This window comes from Candoia aspera, chromosome 2, assembly GCF_035149785.1.
Source record: "Candoia aspera isolate rCanAsp1 chromosome 2, rCanAsp1.hap2, whole genome shotgun sequence".
Lineage (NCBI taxonomy): Eukaryota > Metazoa > Chordata > Lepidosauria > Squamata > Boidae > Candoia > Candoia aspera.
Window position 1 is genome coordinate 37,854,356 of NC_086154.1, and position 18,431 is coordinate 37,872,786.

Genomic DNA, 18,431 nt, shown 5'->3' on the forward strand with positions numbered 1-18,431 from the left:
AAAATCCACCCAGAGGTCACATTTGAAATTTGGAGGGTGAGGTGGGGGAGTATGGAGATTGCCCATTCCTGCCCTCCAGAAATGGTTGCTGGCCTGATCGAATGATGGTGTCACTGGGCCATGCAGATAGGCCCTAACTTGTGTACCGTTTTTGTCAGATAGTTCAAAAGCTATTGGACAAATTAACGGAAATACTGTACTAAAAAGTTCTTGGTTAAATTGGGTTATTTGTCTTTTTAATTTGAAAGCAATGGCTATGGTTTAGTTCCATGCAGACTATTCTTATTGCTGGACCTCAAATAATTAAAGTATCTTCCTGCAGACATGCTTCCAGCTGTTAGCAACCAGGTTGCTATTTTTTCTCTGCTTCCTTTAAACTTAGAAAGAGCACTTAAGTTCTTTGTTGTAGCTCTGGCTTTATCTAGTTTTAACCTTCTTACTTCTATCTTTTTAGTATTTCATTTTACAATCTTACTATTCTACTGTTTTTTATTGTATATTATTCATGTTATGACCTGTGGGTACAACAATAAACTTACTTACACTTTTCTTACTGTCTAGTATGAACCCAGATGTGTTTTTCCTTCACCATAGTAATATTTTTTTTAGAAAAAAATAGAGCGATATGTGCTGGTTTCATAACAGATAACAAGCACTATGTTCGTGATTGCAGAAAGAGCTTTTTGATGAGCAATCAGCCTTTGTAGTCTCCAAGATATCACAAAATTATCATAGATACCCCAGGTGGTATTAAAAGTTGGAACTATACAAAAATAATATTTTAATGTACAATATATTAGATAGCAGGCAAAATTATTAGGAAGAAAAATATATTTTTCATGAGTTACAAAGGAAGTCATATAAATGAAGGTCAAGTAAAAAGATCAAAACATATTTTCCTTGTTATGAAAAGCATTACTGGAAGAAGAAAGGTTGGCAAATTCAGTCATATAATTCCCAGAAGAATTTGAAACTAACCTCACAAATAGTCTTTTGTCCATTGCAGGTTTATATCCAGGCTTGCTTTGAGCAATGTTAATGACTTGATTAATGCAAGGCAAATTGTTGATGGCCTTTGTGAATAACATTTAGATAAATGTTGACATATACATGACAAATCTGCATGAGACATCCAAGCTTACCCATGTAGGCCTTCATTAAAGAAGATTCCTAAGGATATTCCTGAACTCATCCAGCATTTTAATGACAAAGAAATGGAGGGATTGTTGATGAAATCCATAGATTCTATGAAGCTGAATGGGACTGTTAAGACTGGATAGGACTGATAAGGTACCTTTTAAGAAGGAATCGTGACTCTTGAATCTTCAGACTGATCTGAAGTTTGACAGATTGAGCAAAACCCAAGATGAAATTGAACAGACATCTAGGCAGAAACATTAAATGATACAGAGTCTTAGCTTTTTAGCAATACATATGTCTTAAATCATTCCAATTTGAATATAAGAAAGTAGAGTAATGCATCTACTAAAAGAAAAACCTGAGACAATCCCATTCATGACAGATAATAATTCTGTTTAATTCTGTACTTGTGAGACCATATCAAAATATTATGTTGTCAAAGGACTTTGAGAAACTAAATGGTATCCAGAGAAGATGGATTAAGTATCCACCAGTGAAACTGTGAAACCTAGATCAGTTACATCCAGAGTACTGAAGGAACTTGCTGATAGCCTAATCTAGATCTGTGTAAGGTAACTTGGAGTCATCTCAGTAAAGAGGTTTACACTGAAGAGGCTGATTCTTTTTTTGGAAGCAGGCAGTCAACATGATTTGCCTCCGAAGACAAGACAAGGAGAAAAATTAAGCTGACATTGCCTTAAAGTTTCTCCCAATCTCTAAAATGCAATTTGCCATATGCTAGAGAAGGCAAAGAAGAGTGCTATCCATCATGGCTTGGAACAAGTGAGCAAAAGAGGAGGAGCATCAGCCTCTGAATTTGACCTAATCTAAATATGAACCATTCCAATGTTTTGTTTGTGATCCAAAGGTTCAAAGGGATACAGAAATCTAGATATGGTATCTGCAAAAATGGCTATAAATTTAAGAGTTCACACTGATTACAAGATTCAGTTCAGATGTGATCCTATGATTTTTCAAGTGGCTTGATTCAATTGGGATGAGAGTTTTAGAAGCTACCTGCCTTTACTCAGAGCTCATGTTCAAAATAAGATTCATTGACTAGCATGGGAAAACCACAGTGTAGCAAGTATTTTGATTTGGAAATTATCCTTGAAATCCCAAAAGGACACTTGTTTCTTGGCTCTCTTCCCCAGTTTCCAACCTTAGCATTTTATGGAGAAACCAAAATACATGTCACATTTTTTTTTGCAGACACAGTGGCTGTCTTTCTGTTATGCTTAAATCATGCATGGATTCTCCAGAGAGGCCCCAGTTCAGTTCTTAAGTCATTTTGCAGCAATTCCACTTCGATATAATTTGACTCAATATTTGAATTTCAGGGAAACTTGATGCATATCCATAATGCAGTTCTCTCCAAGTCAGTGAGTTTGAAAGCAACTGATGTGGCACCATTGCTAAAAGAATGTATCTAGCCTATTCAGAGGTTGACTACAGGGAGAACAAGGGAATTCCAGTAAACATTGAAAATACATATTTCCTCTGAGAACTTATTTCTAACCAGTAGTTAAAGATCCATAAGATTCTGTGGTTATCTCCTTGAGCAGTTAGCTTTATTCATGTTAAATCCTGTTTGCACTTTTTGCAGATTCAGATAAATCTTGTTTCATATTCTAAAAAGCTTAATGTGCATGTGAGTTGTGTACATGTCATGTTTCTATGTGATATCTTGCTATACAACTATAACAGCAACAACAAAATCCTGCAAAAACTGAGATTTGTCATAATTTGAAATACAATAATAAATATAGTCATAAATATTTTGATGTCTATACTGCAATATTAGAAGATATATTTCTCAATGTAGGGATAGGGGGAGCAGATACAATAGCTTCAGAATGGGAATCAGTTAAAATTATGCTTATCTTATTAGAGCAGAAGGCAGCTGAATGGTACTAGTGGGGTGACAATACTGCAAGTTCCCAAGTGAAGCGTGGCCACTAAAAACCTTTCACTGTTATTTCTGTATACAAGTTGCAGCTTCCTAGATTTTGTTTAAATAGAATGAAAAACTTCCAGATAGTCTGATCGGTTCAGTGGTAGAACAGTCTACTTATGGAAGTTATGGGGACTCCCTCTCTGGAATTTTTTTAAAAAGAGGCCGGACAGCCACTTCTCATGGATAGTTTAAATTATTTTCCTACACATGGCAGAAGGTTGGGAAAGATGATCCTTGTGACCTCTTCTAATTCCACAGTCCTATGATTCACCTTACATGGGAACGAAATGGGCTTATCTGAAAAGAAATCTTAGTGTCAGTGGTGATGGAAATAGGATATATAATGTTGCCTTAGAAACATGTCTTAGTACACATATTGCTAATCATATTATATATATATATTGTGACATAGTTAGTGGGTGTACATAAAGGCTGAAGTCCTGCAGTTCTAGGAGTCCTTAGATGAGCTCCAAATAATCTGTAGAGAATAAGAAAGATTTCCTTGATGGAGATATGCAAAAGTTGTTGCCTAGGCAAAAGGGGCTAAAACACTTAAAGTCCAGGATGCCCAGATAACATTCGAAAGCAGCTCAGACAGGCACCTACCTAATTAATTGAATTATAAGAAGGAGGAGGTGGTACAGTACAATAAGATTTGCAAAATTCTCTTATTAATCTCAGTACAAGTGGCTTTAGCCTTCCTGTGGAGTTGATTTCCTGGTCTGGTCTACCTAGTGGGGCTGATGTGATCATCCCCCATAGCATGTGATAGGGCAGTAGTGATCAGGCCATTTCAGGAGGCAATGATGTGGTTCACTACCGCAGCTTTGTCTTATATATTTAAAAAAAAAAAAACTGTTTCACAGTATATTTGATATGATATATAATGACATTCTCATCAAATGGATGCATATTCTTAGTAATACAAAGGTTTATCCAGAGGGATATCCTCTGGTCCAATAAGACTTATTAAATCCAGTTGTATGCCAAGACTACAAGAGAGAGTAGTTATCTGATAATAAGTAAATTATGGAACTGAAGTTTGGTGGATTTATTTACAAGAATTCTAGGCCACGTAGAGGAAGTCTTAGCAAAAGAAAATAGGTGATTGCACTCCAGTGCTTCCTTTGGAAGCCACCTACCCAAGAAAAAAAGAAAAATTGGGATAAGAGCATCTTGGGGTTGGGGGGATTAATCTGCAATAACGTTCAGGTGTAACACTCCTTCAGCCTTCCATGAATATATGATGGCTGGAGAAGGGTGGGAGTGTTTTGAGTGCATAGCCCTATTCTCTTCTAATTTTGCTCACTCCATATTTAGACAACTCTCTGAATGAGCTTTATGTTGTGTAGGCATATATACATGCATTAAAATGTAATCAGTTCCTATATTGTTTTGGGCTTCATTGTACCTTCTGGAATTAAGGAAAGAATTAATTTTTGTGAATTGTTCAATAAAATGTTGCTGAAAAAAGTGTTTATTTTCAATCAAGGGCAATGGACATTTCCAGACTTCCTGCAAACACCTCTTCAATTGCAGGAAACAAGAAGCTGAATTTGATAGAGCTTTAGAATTATTCGGCAAGAAAAAGGCTCCTTTTATAGTAGGCTAGCTTCAGCGACAGCCACTGAAGAGTAATGGTAGCCTCCAAACTTCAATTGCTACATAGTGGCTAAAAATGAAAAGCAGTATTTGAGTCAAGGTTGACTCCAGGTGATTACAGTGATATATTCATGTAGTTTTATTGGCAACAGTACAGAAATGGTTTGCCACTGTTTCTCTGGAATGTTTTTTAACTAGAGATTGCATGAGAGATTGCTCAAACAGCCTAATCTGAAAACAGCATGCCGGCAGCGCTCACATATATACAAATATTTAATTTATCATACAAATTGAAGGATGAAGAATGAGTGAAATGATGATCTCATTGTCCAGTGGGATATTAATATACCACAGGTAGCATGCTGGTAATTTTCACATGTCCTACGTTTATGAAGAGATAAAATCATCTGAAAGGATAGTTTATAGGCTCAGGTCTGCATTTTGTAATGAGGATCAAGATGACAACTCAAAACCCAGTGCTAATGTCATTGACTTAAATGCCAATTCTATTTCCTTGACCACTGTTTCCTGGGCTGGATTCAGTTATCACACTATGCCCTAATAGGGTTTGTATGGTTCTGGCTTACTATGCTATGTGAAACAACTAACATTTTATAAAACAAGTTTTATGACTTAACATAATGTGTATGATCTCGGACAGCTGTGCATAGTCAAGAAACCATAATGAAGCAAACTGTGGCTTAGTATGGTGTGCAAATCATGGCAGCTGGCAAGGAAATTTCAGTCAACCCCTTAACAACACATAGCGAGCAATCTAGTACACACTGAGTTGTAGGTTTTAATCAGACTTAAATTGAATGTACTGTATGCAGTTTACTTGTAAATACTCAAAGATACAATGAACGCTCAGGGAGTAATCTGTTTTGTGAAAGTTAGAGTTGGACTGAGCTTGAGAAAAAATTATACCAAGAACAGTAGCTTTGATTTAAGGTATGCATCCAAGAACTGGTTTAGGTGCCATAGGATGATACAAAACAGACTCGTAAATAATATCCCAGGTTAAATAAGTTGATACTTATTTTTCAAGGGCTGACTCATAATGACCGCATTGTTTGGTATCATTTAGTCATCATGCAAAATATGGATGCTAAGTGCTATCAAACCTTTGGGAGAATCTTTTGGGGACAAAGAGTCATCTTTTCTTTCTTTCTTTTTCTAAATAGCTATAGTACTTAGTTCAGGTTTCATTTGTTTATTTTTTTTCCTAATATGTATTACTAAGATTTCTACATCACCCAATTGCAGCTGGTTCTAAGCTTGAACTTTTAACTGTGGTAAAAGTGCAAGGGAAAAAAGTTGCTACAAGAATCGAACTTTAAGTGTGCGGAAAAATATAAAAATCAAGCAGTATTCCATTAGAATGGAGAACCCTTTATTAATCCTGTTGTTTCTCTTTAGAAATAGTAATTTACTAAGGTATATGCTTAAGTATTTACACCATGAATAAGTTTAGCCGCTTTGCAGAACACAAGATAATGCCATTGCCATGAATGTTTACATCCTATAATGCATCAAATGAACTAGATTCTAACCTACAAAATCTTCTGTCTTAATAAATGAGTTAGTCCATTCCAGAAAACATCTTGTCGTTTTTGTTTTTGTGATTATGGCAACCCTTTTGGAGATCTAATTTTTGAAAAAAGTGGGAGCGTAGTAGAAGAGGGGGCAAGTGAAAGTATTGATATGCTGAGAAAGATGGAAGAGAAAAGAGAAGAGGATGACCAGCAGCTAGGTGGATGGACTGAGTTACAGTGGTGATGGGCGCACCATTGGGAGACCTGAAAGAACAGGTTAGGGATAGACTGTCATGGAGAAAATCTATCTATGTTTTTGCTAGGAGTCAAAAATGACTTTGTGGCACATAATCAATAAATCTGTATTTAAACAAGTAACTTTAAATCAGACTTCTCATCTTATTTATTTATTTATTGAATTTATATGGCTGCCCATCTCACAAGAAGTGACTCTGGGAGGCATACAGCAAAAAAAGTATAAAAACAATAAATATGTCAAACACAGTCATATTAAATATATTAAACACACACACATACACACACACACACACACACAAATGAGAGTCAACTAGCAAAAGAGCCACCTCAAGATCTTACTGATCCCCTGAGACCCCTAGGCCTGATGACAAAGCCAGGTCTTGAGAGACTTCTGGAAAATAAGGAGGGATGGTGCTGACCTCACTTTGGGGGGTGGGGGGAGAATATTCCATAAGGCGGGCACCATGGCAAAGAAGGCCCACCTCCTTAGGCCTGCCAAGTATAGTTCCCTGGGAGATGGGATCTGCAGCTTGTGTCTCTTGCTGGATTTGATGGGATGAACAGATGTAATCGGGGAGAGGTAGTCCCTCAGATAACCCAGCCCCATGACATGAAGGACTCTAGCACCTTGAATTGGACCCAGAAGCAGACTGGCTACCAATACAGCTTGTGGAGCAGAGGTGTAACATGTGCTGTTTTAGAAGAACATATAACTGCCCACGCTGCTGCATTTTGCACCAGTTGAAGCTTCCAGATACTGTTCAAGGACAGCCCCATGTAAAGCGCATTACAGTAATCCAGTTGGGAGGTGACTAGGGCAAGGGTAACTGTGACCAGAGCCCCTGATCCAGGAACAGGCATAACTGATGCACAACATGAAGATGTGCAAATGTCCACCTAGACACAACTGCTACTTGCTCTTCAAGCAGGAGTTGTGAGTCCAGGAGGACCCCAGACTGTGCACCAGGTCAGTCTGGGGCCATACAACCTCATCCAGCACCAAAGTTGGCATAGTCCTATAACTGGCAGGCCCCAAAATCCAAAGCCACTCAGTCTTGCCAGGGTTCAGCTGAAGCCTGTTGTTCCCCATGCAGACCCTCACAGCCTCCAGATACCAGGATGAGACATCCATAGCATTTCTTAATTTGCCAGGGGCAGAGATGTATAATTGGGTATCATCAGTGTCCTGATGATACCTCATCCCCTGGTGACAGATCATCTCACCCAACAGCTTCATGTAGATGTTGAATAGGAGTGGAGAGAGCATTGAACCCTGCAGCAGATCATATAGTAGGGGCTGGGTGGCAGGATCTCTCCTGCCCAATCACCACCAACTAGAATCAACCCTGGAGAAAGGAGGCAAACCAGCACAACACAGTGCTGCCCACCCCCAATTACCTGAGCCAATCCAGAAGGATACCATGGTCGATGGTATCAAAAGCTGCAGAGAGGTCAAGTAGGGCAAGGATGGATGCACAATCCCTTTCCCTCTCTCGCCTGAGATCATCTAAAAGTGCGACCAATACTATTTCCATCCCAAACCCAGGTCTGAATCCTGACTGAAAGGGATCCAGATAATCCACTTCATCCAAGGTCCTCTGCACCTGCTGCACAACCACCTTCTCAATCACATTCCCCAGAAAGGAGAGGTTAGATACTGGATGAAAAGTGTCCAGTATAGTGGGATCCAGTGATGGCTTTTTGAGGAGGGGTTGAATCATGGCCTCTTTAAGAGGTAAAGGAACAACCCCCTCACTCAAGGAAGAGTTCACCATCACTAGAACCCACTCACATGACAGTACCCTGGCCGCTTTAACTAGCCAGGATCTAAAGAGCAGGTGGCTAAGGTCACATTCCTAAGGACCCTGCCTAAGGATCCTGTCCACTTCCTCAGGCCCAACAGGTTCAAATCAATCCCAGATAACTGGGCAAGACTCCTTCCCAGGCATCTCCTCTGGACCTGCAACAAGGCTAGAGTCCAACTCCAAATGAATTCAGCAACTTTATCCAATAGAAGCTGAACAAATTCTTCTGCACATCCCTGCAAGAGATTCTCCAAGCCCTCTCTACCCAAGAGAGCACATGTCACCCTAAACAAAGCCATGGGACGGCAGTCCACAGACACAATAAGAGTGGAGAAATACTGACACTTCACCAAAAGGTAGGCCTTAATAGCGCTCTAACCCATGTTCGGTTGAGTTCGTCCTTCGTTGAGCACCAGTGATGCTCTAGACGTCTCTTTTCTCTTCTCATATGTGGCATGTCAGCCAATTTTGTTGGTTTCAAAAGAGAGAAATTCTGGTAGGATTGGGATACCAGTGGCCATATGCTACTTTCTGAATCATAAGGAGCTCATCTTCCATATTAGCTTTTGGGGAGCCAGTGATGAAAGAGGGATATCACTTCTGTCCTGCTTGCCTACTTTCTGAATGCTGTTACATTACTTGATTTTTGAATGCATTCATTTGACCTTAGTTTTTGTTATGTTCTAATAACTAGATCTCTCCTTTATGTTGAGAAAGCCCTCAAATCATAGTTGGCTTATAGTAGCATGTTAAGAAACAAGAGTATGAACATGCCCTAGTTGATCAAGATTTATAAACTTAATTTCCTGTCCATCCCAGAGTTGTTTTTCTGCGAGATGGGCAGCTATACAAATTTGATAAACAAACAAACAAAAAACACATCTGAACATCTACTGTATTCTATTGAGCCTTGAGCTGATCTATACAAATGAGGATCCTTGTATAGGTCAAGTTATAACATTTACTCAAGTTATTTCTCCAATCAGGCAATGCATTGATGATGTTGTTTGCTTTCAATTCTGTCTGATCTTACTCTGGATTTCATTACCGACAAAACAAAGCCATTAAAAGCAATCCATAGGTTGGAGCCCAGGAGACTAGGAATATATCATTTTTATCATCTGATTATAAAGCTGAAAGTCTTGGGTGTGTAGATTGGATTGTATTTCTGTACTCTATTATTTCAGGAGAAAAGAAATTGCTTCTTTCCTTCAGAAAATAAGAACTAATTTGCACAGCACCCAGAGGAGGCATGTGCAAAACAATCTGCTATAGACAGTCATGTTTCCCTGAGTGCATCATATAATGCAAATGTCTCTTTGCCACATTGACACTTAACATATTTGCACTGAAAAACTTTAAGTGTGCATCTAAAGGTACAGTACTGGTGGGAGTAGGAAAGCAAATTCAGTTTTGATTTAGGCACCGCCTGACTCCACAGAAAGTCTGGATGGCTCACAATGCAACAGACAAAATAAAGTACAATATACAGTAAATAAGAAAAAAATAAGATAAATAAATAACAAGTTAAACTATAATAATATTTTAACAGATTGAAATTCAATAGAAATTTAGAAGAAAACACTTCCTATGAGTGGGCATACCTCTTTGTCATTCATATGCATCTTTGCACTCATGTATATATGTAGCCTTATCATTAGTTAAGAAAGGGGAGAGAAGATCTCAGAAACCTTGAGTCAAAATATTTATTAACACAGACTGGAGGATTCCCTTGTTCTGTAGAGACAAACAGTAAATATTAAAATATTTTGAACATTGTTATGTAGAGTATTAAAAGAAAATGGATTACAAAACCAAAATTTAGATATTAGAAGGGAATAGCTGTCTAATAATTGAATATCAGGGTCTGCGTATTTAATCTTTCCAGATGAAAAATCCGTAGAAAAAAAAATTAAAAGTAAAAATGTGTCAACATAGATGAAACTCAGGCACATACAGAATGAAATAAAGCTAGTAGACAACCTGTGGCCCATTGGGTCATCCTTTCAGAGATGTTCCTTACTTAAACAGAGAAACAGAATTGCCATGGGCGAGCAAAAAAGCAATAGGAGTGGGAGTGACTTCTGACTTCCTGGCAGCTTCCCCATTGACTTTGCCTGTGGGAAGCTGTCAGGGAGTGTCAGAAATCACTCCTCCTCCTCCTCAGCTGACCCGCAGAACGGCCTGCCACTTTGCTGGGGGGGAGGGGGAACAAAGGGAGCCACAGACCATGAGGAAAACTGTACCCCTAATCCCCATCCTGGCATGTCCCTAAGGACCCCCTCCCTCCAATCACCACTAACTAGAATCAACCCTGGAGAAAGGAGGTAAACCAGCACAACACCCAATCCCCTGAGCCAATCCAGAAGGATACCATGGTTGATGGTATCGAAAGCTGCTATCAGGTAATTGGCGAAGAAAACCATGCTGAGTCAGACTGCAACTCTAGTTCCTTTATTGTTTTTTACCATATACAGAATCTTGCCAGACTAAAGGCTTCTTAACTGAGCTAAAGGGAAAATATTCTTGGGAATCTAGGGCGGTGCTAGTCTAACTTTCTTCCTCAGTGTATGCTGAATCTCAGCAGGGTAGTGCAACCCTGCTCAGAGACAAAGTTGAAATCTCTCCAGATCCAGGACCTGTGGGGCCCAAAATCCACAGCTACTTATTATTGGTAGGATTGAGTGAATACAAACAATTTTAGATGTTCTTCCAATCTCTTTAGGAGGGACTGGGTGATTCTAAACAGGACTGCTAGGTGGAAATCTGTGGATGCCGTAAGAACAGAAAAATGATTACATTTTGCTGCTCTTATCATCACTGTGTAGTTCTTAAAAACACAGTTTTTACGTGTGTTCAGTCAGATTTGCTACTAATTTCCTTCCAGTGGCACTCCAGGCATCTCTTCTGTCATTTTATCTTCTGAAGTTCTATGGGAAACCAGAGGGGTCCTCAGGATGGTGCACATGCACAATCTTATTTAAGAGTGTCACTCTCTCATTCCAAGAGGTGACTATGGTACACCAGCTCTTCAGGGATTTACCCCAGCTTCCTTCAAATCACAGTAGGACCTGTCAGGCATCCTGCAATGAGGAACATCATGGGAGAGCTCTATAGGAATCAGAACAATATCTGACTTTAACAAGACATAGGTGTTAATGACTGAAAAACCAAATCACACTGCCACTGCCCTGAGTCAAAAACTCTATCTAATGCAGGACCCTCAGTGTGCATCAGGCCTTTGGTGATCTGGATTACATCCATGGTTGCCATGGTGGACATGAATTCCCAAGCTGTTTCAGACTGTGTGACTTAGGGAAGATCAGTTGAAGTTCTCCAGTACTACAGCTCTGGAGAACTCCACTACCAATCTTGCTATAGGGTTGAGTAGCTTGGCAGGGAGTCTGCTGCAAACTACATTGTTATCTGATCCCCTGAGCCCAGCCTCACAGATAAGGTCTCACAACTAGCTTTCTGTGGAGCAGCACCTCAGACAGCCACTGAAATCTTGCAAACAACAATAGCCACTCTGTCATCCCTATCCTGGGGTCACGGCTGGTTGTATATTCAAAAATCAGGTGGATCTCATTAAATATCAGTGTTCAGTGAATTGCACTTTAGTCCACTTGCAAAATGTTTGAATGGGTAGAACATATATTTATGGAAAGAAGCTCCCAAAAATAGTTTAAGAGTATAATATCCCTTCTCCCCACCCTCCTCCTGTTTGTTATGCTATGTTAGAATGTGCATTTAATTATTAGCAAAGCAGTAATGCTTTTGGAGAACATCTACTATCTTTAGCTCATTCTCCACAGTGATGGATTGACATATTTTACAGATGAATGGAGAAAGACTGACTTTTGTAAAGAAAAGTTGAAGTGAATATTTGTTGGCCACAGAGGGATCCAGATTCTGATCTTCTGAAAATTATTTCACCATAATGAATGGTGCTTATTTTCCTCACAAGATCCACTATTAGGTAGTGAAGCCTAGAAAAAAAAAAGTTCAGTGTGAACTGTCTACCAAAGTAGAGAAGACCATACTCATTTCTGAAAAGCCACTCAAAAGAAGAGTCTGTGAACATGGGAATGTCATACTGTTTTCCCTCATGTGGTCACTGTTTTTGTTTTTTTACAATAATTACATTTAGAACCAGCACTTAACTGTTACAATTTCCTCTGCAGAGATTGCAGGAAAATGGACTGCATTGCAAATGAACATTTCACTGGAATTCTATTTGTCCAAAAGCTCTTTTATTTCTTCTGGATTTAACAAAGGAAATGTATACACACTGTGCTTCCACCAGAAGCTGGTTAGCCACATTCTCTTCTTTTTGCATCCAAAATTACTCTCCCTTCTACAACCTGGTCATGCTTTTCAGTTAGAGTCTCTGATTGAAGAGCAATCAAAGTGTAAAACTTTAAAACAGCATGTGCTTTGCTAAATGAATGAATGAAAAATTATCCCTTTTCAGACAAATATTTGCTGCTATGATTAGGTTGTATATATTTTATTTCTTTTGTTTAACAATGATCCAGTAAGGAATTATCAGATTGGGTACTATGACATATTTTTATTTTTGAATAGGAAAAGTGAGTTTAGTTTTAGAATGTCAGACCATGAAAATAGCATGGCATGTCGTGTATTCAGAGTGTTCCAGCTCTTGATAAAATACTAACTCCAGGCAATTGATAATCCCTTGGGCAGATGGACTTTGGATTTTGAGCAGACCCATAGATAGATGATAGATAGTTGGTACAGCAAATTTCTCCAAAGTACTGCTTATTTAACTTCTAAATAATTATTTTCAGCATTTCTTGAAATGGTCTCAGTGCCATCATCAATTTCATCTTAGAATTTTTTAAGACTGTCCTTTTCAAATCATTACTATTTCTTCTCATTCTCATTCATCCGAATCATTCCCTTGTCCTTCCCTCACTGCCCATTGTCATTAAGAGATTTCAAAATTTTGCCTCATGATTTCTGATATAGACTTAATGCTTTTATCTGTGCTGATCAAGATCCCCCCGTGTGTCTGTATCCTTAAATGTGCAGGACAGGAAAGGATCGGAAAGGATTCCCACTATGAACAGGAGGGTCGAGTTCAGTTTGTGATCGATGCTGTTTATGCCATGGCTCATGCCCTCCATCAGATGAACAAGGATCTATGCAGTGATTATTCTGGGGTCTGCCCAGAGATGGAACACGCAGGGGGCAAGAAGTTACTGAGATATATCCGCAGTGTTAACTTCAATGGTAAGTCCCTACTCTCACATCTCCCCCTTAGTTTGCCTTAATAGTCCTAAAGAACTGATTAACCAATACTTTGTTAACCTAATAACAACCATGGAATGCAATGCAATGCAAAGAGTGTTGCTTTCTGAAGAGCTATTTTGTTCAGGTTTACCACAGGAATGAACTGGCTTGCAATTCTCTGGAAGCTATTTTTGTCTAACAACTTTCCTATTATTATAAGGTTAAGTAAAAATGTAGAAGGAAGGAAGGAAGGAAGGAAGGAAGGAAGGAAGGAAGGAAGGAAGGAAGGAAGGAAGGAAGGAAGGAAGAATATATATATATATATATATATATATATATATTCAGTCATCTCAGTTTTAATTAGCTGTTAAAACACCAAAAGAAATGGGATTCTACACTATTTTATAAGTTATGTGAATGAATATGTACCTACAACCTATTGATAACAGATTATACTTCCAAAGCAGTGTTTGCTTGTTGTTTTTCTTAATTGTGGTGTAATTCTATTGTCATAATACAGGTAGTCCTTGACTTACAACCATTTGTTTAATGACAGTCGAAAGTTATGACGGCCTCATAAAGGGTGCTTTATGGTCTGTAAAGCACTTCCAAGCATCGCAAAATGTCGCACCACCTCCCGTGGTCACCTAATCGCATTTCAGGCACTTGGCAGCCAGCTCACATTTACAACTGGTTGCAGTGTTCTGCAGTCACATGATCACATTTTGTTACTTTTTTGCTGGAAAATGGCAAAAACCACCCATTGGGGGATCTGGATTTACTTAACAGCCGCCATAAAAATGGTCATAAAATTGGGTCTGGTCACATGGTGACTTAACTTATGACTGCAGTGACTTATGCTGGAAATTCTGGCTCCAACTGTGGTCATAAATCAAAGACTGCCTGCATAGATATTACAGTCCTATATGGAAAACTGATGCAATTGGTCTGTTGTTTAAAGTAAGGAAAGTGACCTTGAAAGATAGGCCAGATGAAGGTATACACAAGCGATTCAGCCAGGCACCTCCCAAAGTCACATGAGTGGCTACTGGTGGTGGTGGGAGTAAAACATAGTCAGACTTACCAGATTATTTCCTAAAGCCAATATTTATAAAAATAGTTTAAGCCTTCTTGTGGAGTTGATTTCTTGGTTTGGCCTATGTAGTGGAGCTGACATCTACAGAAAATCTAAATCCAAGCCAGATCTGATCCTGGAGGGAATGGACTATTAGGTAAAGGTAAGGGTTTCCTTTGACATTAAGTCCAGTCATGTCCGACTCTAGGGGGCGGTGCTCATCTCCGTTTCAAAGCCGAAGAGCCGGTGTTTGTCCGTAGACACTTCCGTGGTCATGTGGCGGGCATGACTAAACGGAACACCGATACCTGCCCACTGAAGCGGTACCTATTAATCTACTCACATTTGCATGTTTTCAAACTGCTAGGTTGGCAGGAGTTGGGACTAGCAACGGGAGCTCACCCTGTCACGCAGATTCAAACCGCCAACCTTCAGATTGGCAAGCTCAGCAGCTCAGCGGTTTAACCCGCAGCTGTCCTAACAGCCAGGAACCACACTGAGGCAAGGAATAGGTCTCTAGTGTTTTATTACTGCTACATAACAGAAAATCCTAACAAACTGAAGAAGTGTGGGAAAAACCCAGACATATAAACCCCAAAGGTTAAGGCGGGCCTGATCTGTGTCTCTTTGAATGGCTACCTAATTCCTCAGTACTACGCATGTGCTTTACAGCCTGGATTGGAGCCCCCTGCTCACCATCCTTACTCATGACAGCAGCTCCACCTATTAGGATGAACAAAATAATGCATGAGATCGCTATTCCTACCTGGGACTAAAGAAAAATGGAAACTTTGATTTCCAGAGAGGTTATGTTATCTCCGACAGCCAAAGCACAAATGGCCTTGGAAGCACAGAGCTGAATCTGCTCATGCTTCTCATCCCTGAAAACCAGAAGATTATACAGAAGAGGATGTATTGAGTTTCCTGGTGGAAAACACCATTTCCCTGCAAGATTATTTTCATCCAGCTTCAGCCTCCTCAATGACAGGCTGGCACCAAGATGGAAGCTTCATTGTTGTTGTTACTAGATACAAAAAAACAAAGAAAAAGAAAAATAATACATAAAATTATAGAAGGGGAAAAAGAAAGCTAACCCCCCCCCCCAAAAAATATTCACAGACATACCTTTGTATATAAAGTTGTACAGTTGTTCCTTAATGTCAGGAATTTGTTAATGATGTAAAAGGGGGAAATTAGGGCCACAATTGTTGGCTTTTTGAGTTTATTTAATGTAAGATAAGTTATTAGCCTTCTAGAAGCAAAGAGTTCCTGAAAGCATTTGGGGTATGAATAGTCACCATTCTGCTTACCATCCTATTGTACTTTCATCTGATTATTTACTGTGATGCCATGTTTATTTATGTTTTAATGATGTAAAATGCTGGAAGTCATTTTTGAGTCCAGCAGTATGAAAATATATGTATATGTAAATAAAAGAGCCAGTGTGGTAGAGTCATTAAGTGCTGGCCTAAGAGTGTGGAAACATATTCTAGTCCTCCTTAGGCCCAGAAGCCAGTTGGTTGATTTTGGGCCAGTCCCTGTCTCTAAGCCCTAGACTAGGAAGTTGAAAAACATCCATCTGTCAACCCACACTGGACAAGCAAGTTATATTATATTGCATAACCTTCAATGAAGAGGCCTTCATCCTGCAGTGGATTGATGAGTAGAGTATTCAATAGATGCTCTGGTGTTTCTATTGTCAGAAGGATCAGATACCTTCTTTTCCCACAGTTCATGCCCAAGCCAGGAATCCAATAAAACATGCCAGACAATCAGTGGAGGTCAAAGAAAATGTATTTATTCAACTCAAGGTTGTCAAGTAACATTGGGTGGCAGCCATGATGGCTACTCCTCTATCTCCTTACAGGTTTTTAGTTTAAAGATTTAGTCAATCATTATCAACAGAATGGAATGCATTAGCTTATTACAATGGTTCCTGCTCTATCTGCATGAACATTTTCCTCCTGTGGAATCCTTCCTTCCTTTTATGTTTTGTTTAAACAAATATTTCCTTATCTATAGTTAATACAATGTCTATATAAATGGGCATTTTATCTTTCCTATACATGTGTCTTCCGATACATAATGTATATATCTTTGTTTACATAGGTTTTGCTACACAATGTGCTCATTTATTTATAATGGCAGGAACCAGCTTTTTCCTTTTATAAAATGACATTACTACTGCCTATACAATCTTTCATCAATTCTTAATTTAAAATTAATTTAAACTTATAAGGAAAATATTCTGGGAGAAGGAGATTTCTGGGAAAGAAATGGCGAACTGAAGACGGTTCTGCAAAAAGTGGAGCTGACGACCATGGCGGAATTAAGAGCTGGCAAGCACATCAGCTCTTTGATAATTCCTCTCTGAATAAGGAGAGGATTTGAGATTGCCCACAAGTGCTCCAGACAGCTGTTCCTCATGAGGAGACTGCAAGACAGCAGTCTCTGGCAGGTTTAGACTCTGAGAGACGAGGGAATAGCCATCTTGCTCAAACCGCAGTTGGTGCCTTTGAAAGGACACTAAGTTCGCATACTTCCTTTCTTATCACTTTCAGAAATTGCTTGTTAACTGCTTTTCAGCTATTAGGAAACTTTGGATCAACATGTTTTACAGCACCAGGTGAGTATCCTTCAATCCTTAGTGAAAGTTTTATTTTATTTTTTTTATAAACAGCAAAAGGGTGATTAATACTTTGATTTTAGAAAATTACAAAAAGACTAAGGGTCCAGATAAATTTGAAATAAGATTTTGGAATTAATAATAAAGAATCCTTCCCATGGGAAAATGCTTCTGTTTTCATTAAAAAAAAATGTAAGACTTTAAAAATTGGCGACTAGAGGGAAGAAGAAGGAACTAAAGATTACAATCAAAGGAGAATTACACTCAAACTCAACTTGTAATTACAGAATGAAGCAATTTTAACATGGGACATACTGAAGGATATTTTTGAACAATGGTCCCAGAAGTTAATTTTAATAGTGTCTGCCTCTATAGATAGACTGTGTCTAAAAGATTTTATGGAAGAGGAACAAGTTCTACCTGACAAGATTGAGGCTGAGTTGAAAGTGGATTTAAAAATGATAGGCTACAAGAATGATATGGAAAAAAGATGTTACACAGGACATACAAAAGAAACGGGCTGATGTATTAATAATTAAAAAGGATATACAAACAAGAAACCACGAGAGTGCCCTGGATAATCTTCCTATACTGGATTTACTAAACAGCTTGTTAAAGATTTGAAGAATTTTGTGAGAAGTGACAAATAAAAAATGAAAATAAATCAAATTCTAGGACATTATTTGAAGGGACTAAAGATCAAGATTGTTAGAAGTAAAGAAAGGAATATAAAGTTAGTTTATTTGATCAAGGCTAAAATAGATATGTTATCTCTGGTATCTTAATGGACTTTTGCTAACATCAAGACTGAAATGACGAGGTGTTATGGATTTATTGATAAGAGATGGGATATAGGAAGAAGAGATAGTTTGCTATGTTTTAAGAGAAGGTGATAAGTTACTAAAATTGTTTATATGAAGATTGTGATGAAGATAGGAAGTCACTTCTTTATATATTTCTTTTCTTTTTCTTTGCTGTATTCTTATTTTTTCTTTCTTTTCTATTTCTCTATTTTCCCTTTTTTCCTTTCTTTTCTACACCTTTTACTTTTTATTCTTTTAGTTTTTTTAGTTGTTTTTAGATTGTATTAGTTATTTTGTAATTATAATTCTTAATGAAATTACTATACACAGACACACATATGGAAAATGGTCCAACAGTATCAATGCAGTAATCT

General features: G+C 38.5%; 1 protein-coding gene across 3 annotated transcripts in view; it reads left to right on the forward strand.

Moving 5' to 3' along the window:
* GRM7 (glutamate metabotropic receptor 7) overlaps window positions 1-18,431 on the forward strand; it is a 354,665-nt gene that overhangs the window by 201,054 nt on the left and 135,180 nt on the right. For all 3 annotated transcript variants that reach the window (XM_063291614.1, XM_063291615.1, XM_063291616.1), the window contains exon 6: window positions 13,353-13,553. In XM_063291614.1, coding sequence (XP_063147684.1) covers window positions 13,353-13,553 — 201 coding nt within the window. The remainder of the gene's footprint in view (window positions 1-13,352; window positions 13,554-18,431) is intronic.